Source organism: Anoplolepis gracilipes, chromosome 1 (genome assembly GCF_047496725.1).
Source record: "Anoplolepis gracilipes chromosome 1, ASM4749672v1, whole genome shotgun sequence".
Taxonomy (NCBI): Eukaryota; Metazoa; Arthropoda; class Insecta; order Hymenoptera; family Formicidae; genus Anoplolepis; species Anoplolepis gracilipes.
The window spans coordinates 8955752-8962660 of record NC_132970.1 but is presented as its reverse complement, the minus strand read 5'-3'; the positions used below and the strand labels follow the sequence as shown (position 1 = coordinate 8962660).

The 6909-nt window shown below is 35.4% G+C and overlaps 1 protein-coding gene across 1 annotated transcript; it reads left to right on the top strand.

The window, feature by feature from the left end:
- The first annotated feature begins 3374 nt into the window (after window positions 1-3374).
- Window positions 3375-5155, top strand: LOC140668678 (uncharacterized). The gene has a single exon (XM_072897919.1). The coding sequence runs from the start codon at window positions 3484-3486 to the stop codon at window positions 4954-4956; it is 1473 nt and encodes a 490-aa protein (XP_072754020.1). The 5' UTR covers window positions 3375-3483; the 3' UTR covers window positions 4957-5155.
- Window positions 5156-6909: the final 1754 nt, after the last annotated feature.

Genomic DNA, 6909 nt, shown 5'->3' with positions numbered 1-6909 from the left:
TACATTCTCACCATGCAAGATTTACTAACAAAATATTCAGTCGCGGTACCATTAAAAGAAGCCACGTCATTAACAATCGCCGATGCCTTTACTAAGAATTTTATATGTATATACGGTGCCCCACAAGCCATTTTAACCGATCAAGGATCTAACTTCTTAACAGCCTTAATGAGAAATCTAGCGAAAAAGTTTAGAATCAAACAATATCATACTACCGCGTATCATCCTCAATCTAACGGATCAATAGAAAGATCTCACCACGTCCTAACAGAATATCTGAAAACACAAATTAATAAAGACTCTAATTGGGATGATCATATCGCCTTAGCCATGTTTTCATATAATACAAGTATACATGAAAGCACTAAATTTTCTCCTTTTGAATTAATTTTTGGAAGAATAGCACGATTACCTTCATCTAACACTATAGTGGAAGAAAATATAGATCCTACATATACCGAATATTTAACAGATTTATTCAATCGATTGCGCGACACACAAGAAGAAGCGCGGCAAAATTTAATTCAATCCAAAAACAGAAGCAAGCATTACTACGATAAACGCATTCACGTACAAGAATTTAAACAGGGAGATCACGTATTCTTATTGAAAGAACCAGCTAAAGGAAAATTCTCTGATCAATATATTGGACCCTTTGAAGTACTTGAAACTTTGCCCAAGAATAACATCAAAATTTTATTTAAAAACTCGTCGAAAGTTGTTCACGCAGATAAATTGAAGATAGCTCATATTGAACCAGGATGAAATGCTAAGAAAGACTTTTTGGTTTCAGATGTGTTGGCCCCGCCAACGACCAACAATAGATCCTTTGTACAAAACCTCACCCGCCTTTTCACGGGTACAACAACGATTACACATTACATGGTGCGTTAAAGCCACCGGATATACCCACACCAGACGCGGATACTTAATCTGCGCAAACTGTTACTCCTCCCTGCTGTCCGAATACTATAGATGGTTCCATAAATTCTTTTATTGTCATTATCTTGTAATCACGAAAAGCTACGAACCAATAATATGTAAAATATGTAAAATACCCCTAGTTACGCTAAGAACATTGAGACAATGCTCTTTGTGTAACGATGCATACTTGTCGTACTCGACTCGTCTAGAAGAAGAACAAATTGATACAGAAGATAATACATTAATTCGTATAAGTGGATACTTTGAATAAGCTATTAAAAAGCTATCGACTTTTGTTTTGCACTACTCTTTTTCTCTTTATAGAATGAGCTCAAGAAACCATACTACTGGGCTACAATTCAACACAACATTACAACCTAGTTTCGATCCATGTCAAATACTTTCAATTGCGCGGTGCTATAAATCTTTTGCGTATAGACACATTGCGTCAGGATTCGCTTACTGTACTCAGTGTTATCACATTTATCAACCACAATATCAAAATCAATATGAGTGGATAGTATCACACCACTTGATTTCCGGCGAACAATTCCGTAAAATAATTTGCGCGCGGTGTAATGCAGATATCACCATAGTCAAACCTGTATATCAATGCGATCAATGTTTATTAAGGTTCTTAGAATTCTTATTGTATTGCGACGAAAGACAAATCAATACTCTTCCTAACCCTCTCATATTACATGTAAACGGAGCTAGATATTATTAATCAAACTCAAACAACGAAATGCATCATTCATCGCACAGTCAGCCAAATTCCTCAGAACTATCCTCCTCACACCCTTCCGTAGAAGCTCTTCAAAGATTATATACCGTACATTGTTTCAAAACTTATTCCTATCAGAAGATAAATGATGTACATGTCACTTTATGCGTCGCTTGTTATACTAAACTAATACCTGAAGCAGTAAAGCAATATTACCAGGAAACTAAGAGACATCAGTGCGTAGATGGCACAAAATTCTACAGAAATAAATGTTATGCATGCGAAAATCATATGGGAACTATCCAACCCATAGCTCATTGTAATCCCTGTATCAATCGGTATTTCGAATTTACTAACGAAATGGAGCAACTACACCGCACAATTAACTATTATGACGATCCTATAATATTAGCAGTCATCGACGACTGAAAGCAAAACATATAGATATAATCATAAAGTAGTAATATTAATATAGGAAAGAGAAAAAGAAGAAAACACAATAAATACCTAAAATACGAAAATACGAAAAGAAAATCTTACATACATATATAAGGAAGAAATAGATATAAAACAATAGAGAATAGAGATATATATATAAGTGCTTCTATTAAAGAAATATATATATACAAGTATTATCTTTTCAGCAAAGGAATCCATTCCTTGAAGATATTGACGACCTGAGCCTGGTCCAAGTTTAATAATAATAGTAATAATTTTTGAATACATATAAAATAAGTATATATATATATTTCTACTTAGAAATAGTAATTCATAAAATGTGTAGACCTAAGCCTTATAGATATAAGCCACCTTACATTCTGACGCATTGCCCTGGAATTTTCTCTTATCATTGTTATAACGTCCAGTATATTAAAATAGAAGATAATAGATATTGCGTCACCTGCTTCAGATTAATTCAACAAAATTTTCAAGCATATGGACTTATACAATTCCATGGCATATATAGTGGTATTTTTCAAGAAGAATATTGTCATATTTGCGGAAATGACATAATTACCTATACTTCTGTGAAAGAATGTTCTACTTGCTTTATGCACTATTTAGCAATATGTTGTGTTCTCAGAGAGAGAGAGTTAGATTCAAATAATGTAGAAGAGTTATTATATGATTGCGATAATACAGAAGTAAAAATATTATTAATGCATGAACCAACAAATGAAATGGAAATACCATAAAATAAAGTAAAAATATATTATATTCGTGCAAATATACATATACAAATAATAAGTTGTATCTGCTTACTTACAGAAATGATGTATCATTTAGTATTATTATTATTCACTGCGCAATCCTCCCTCGCCCTTCTCGGCTTTGATTGCGGAGGACGACATTTAAATATTACATCAGTTTCGTTGTTGGATGTGGGAGAATGCAATCTTCCGCATAAAACATCAAACTCTACGGATACTTATATCCAACTCCTTCAATTATCTGAATACAATCATGCGTTTATAATACAGTGTAAGGTCGAAATTTCAAGAACTATATATTATTGCGGCATGCACTCGCACGTTTCAATCATGCATAACGGACGTGCTGACTATATACATGAAACCGGACACTCACAGTGCAAACGAATGTTTCGTGATGGTACTTTTTCGCTAGGAACAAGAGTTTTAATCGATGGCATCAGAATCAACCAAACCGCCTCCTACAGCATTACCATGGCCGGAAGCGTAGGCAACGATGGAAAATGCAAAGGCACCCAATATTCCGACCACTATGGAACATGGGACGACGTTGTCGTGCAAGCTGTCGCCAGAATATCTTTGAAATCAGCCTATGTCCCCGTGAAACTAAATACTGGGAAAATAATGCTAAAATCAGGAACAATTTGTACGCTCAGTGAAGGATTTTGCATCGATTCAGAGGATGGATATACCTATTGGGAACCGATGCCTACCTCTTCGTGTAATTTTCACCAATACGACGTTCTATATGAAGGACCTGCTATCAAAACTACGGACGATACCAGTGAAGAAAAATCACCTATCGTATACAGCCTGACAACGCAAGATATAACTTTCGCCCTGACAAGAACGCGAGAACAGCCATTGTGCGGGTACACGCTTCTTCGTACAGAGCATCCCAAACTCTTTATACTAGAAACTAAAAAGGGAGACGTCTTCGCCGAACGAGGAACAATTTCAATTGATAATCTTGATATTTTCGCATATATGAACTCAAAGTTTGTATATGTAGAAAAACATATACGACATCAAATGACATCTCTTTACCACAATGTCATTCAACAGAAGTGCGAGCTGGAAAAAGACGTCATAACTAACACCTTATCATTCGCCACTTTACAGCCTGATGAATTCGCCTATCGGTTAATGAAAGGACCAGGATACATGGCTGTCACTGCAGGAGAAGCCATTCATGTAATAAAATGTATTCCCGTTGACGCTATAATTCGGAGAACAAAAGAATGTTATGCCGAGCTTCCTGTAACGGTAAGGAACGCTTCACTATTTCTAACACCAAAATCAAGAATACTCACCAAATTCGGAACCCAGAAGGAATGTAGCTTTGAACTACCAACGCTCTATCGCATAGATGATACATGGATCCAGCTCACCCCTGACCCACAAGTCATACAATTACCCCCACAACGATTACGCCCGATGACCTCTTTGAGTTGGAAATACCTCACCCCAGGTCCATTAGCCATTAGTGGGATATATACGGAAAAAGATATAGAAAAGTTACGAGATCATATTATGTTTCCTGCAGAGAAACCAGCACTTCTAAATTTCATAGCCCGTGGGATGACAGGACAAGCTGTCGTACCAGGAGAAGTCTCTATATATAGTCTGCTAGACGAGAAAGCACTCCAAAAAATAGCTTCGAACACTGTCTCGAGAATTTGGGGCGGATTTGTAACCTTCGGATCGGCAACGGCCGGAATTCTAGGAGTATTCCTAATTATACGACTCATTAAATTAACTATTGATACAGCAATCCATGGATACGCCCTTCACACCGTATACGGATGCAGTCTACACCTACTAGGCGCCGTATGGAGTTCGCTCACACATCTCTTACTTCACCTAGCACGAGGACCCGTAAATCAACGAGGAATAAAACCAGAAGAAGATCAATCTCTCCAGGAGCCAACGAGTCCTCCACCAATAACACCTACAGCACCCAAAAACGAGTCAACTATCGTAAATGCAACAGCGGTAAATACAACCACCCCTATTCCCATTGTTTACACTGACCTTCGAGAACGATTGAACGATATCGAACAAATCCCTTCGATAACATCGGGAATTCGTTCTTAAATAAGGGGGGGGATGTGACGTCCCGCCAAAAATTTCAAACTAAATTTTCAAAATATAAACGTACCGCTGGAGATATGAACACAAGGTATGAGATATACATATATATCTCAACTTGAACTTAATAAAATATTTAATCAAGCATAGTATTATATAGCTATTAAATTGGACATTGCTTACTTAGAAGTAATAACAAAATAATACTGACCTTATCAGAAAAAATAAGAAAAAATATTTGTAATCATTAAACTACTATATTAATTTTCCAAATAAAAGTTAAAATTCTCTTTGCTAGAATATATGGAAATAAAATATTACTGTAACATCAGAATCGTTGAAATTCAATTACGCGATTGTAACAGAAACACTTGCAAACCAATTATATTAGAGTTAAATCATACTAACAATCGCTTTATAAATCCTACATTTCATAAGTATAATGAAAAGAAAAAAAAAAGAAAAAGAAATATTATTCAGTAAAGTACATTTTGGAAGGCATATGCATACTGGCATTGAGAACCATATATATACGCCAAATAAATTAATTTATTAATATTATTAAGCTGCATTTGTATATCAACATGTAAATCTAAATGGAAGACTTTCTTTTAGTGTAATTGATGAAAAAGTAATATTACAAAAATAACGCATGACACGTATTATATATGTCTATATATATATTCATATATATATATGTAAAGGAGAGCTAGTCTCCTATGCTAAAGTGAAATCATAAGGAATCACGATAGAAAGGAATTATAAATTAAAAATAACAGTATTAAAATTGCATTAATTAAATCTTCCATATGGATACTATTATAAAAGCAGATATGTCAACATAAAATATGTAATACAACAAGAGAGAAAAGTAAAAGAAATTTAAACATAAAAGCATAAATTAATAAGTGAAAAGAAAAGAAATATTAGTATGAGACATAATAATTTCGATAATGAACATTAACTCTTGCTATAGTTAAATTAATAAGTCTCTCTTGCTGTAAGGAAAAAATTTATAATATAAGAGTGCGAAATTATTATAATACAAAGAGCCTTTCATTCGCACGATGACGCAGACGGCGAGAAAGACTTAGTGAAATCGAATATTATTCTTATCTATTGACGCAGAGACTCAGCTTGACTAAATATTATGTCAACGCAGAGACCAGTGAAATCGAATATTATGCCTATCTCTCGACGCAGCGACTCGACGAAACTAAATATTATAACAACGTGCCTTTTGATATTCGCCGCTGAATATCAACTTAAGATTAAGAAGAGCTCACCGCTTCTGACGTCTTCGAAGGCGGAGAGTTCCCTCACCAAGAGCAAGAATCCATCTCCACCGGATGATTAAGCCAACCCGGGAAGTCTTGGATCCACCGGACGCCTAGAGGGAGGTGACCCGAAAGTGGGGACGGAGCGCAGAACGTCAGTCGAGTTTGCGGACGGAATCAGTCTTTCACCACCTCTCATACTAAACAGTCGCTCCCTATCATCCAAAGTGAACAGTCTTTCACCACCAGTCATCTAAAACAGTCGCCAACATTCAACCTAAAAAGTCGCCTTCCTAACTTCATAAGTCACTTCAACATCTCTCCGAAACGTTAGTCCGAAGTCGCGAAAAGTCTCTGTGTCTTTATACATTCACTGCGTCCTAAAATCAATTTTAACTTAATTTTCGTCAGCTACTTTGTGTCGTCAAAATAGATCTTTAATAATACTTTACTTTCTCGTCTTCGCGACTCGTCTTATATTATAATTTAGAGCTTAGACTCACTCTACATTATAATTTAGAATTATTACTTTATTGTTAACTAATCTCCAATTTCTGGTACAGTGCGGTTGTACCTTTTTCATTTGAATTGTGAACAACATTTGTAATCATTACTTGCAACCTTTGTAAAATCTTCAAGCTTTTAAAATACATAGTTGCTTATTTCGAAATATTCTCAAGTA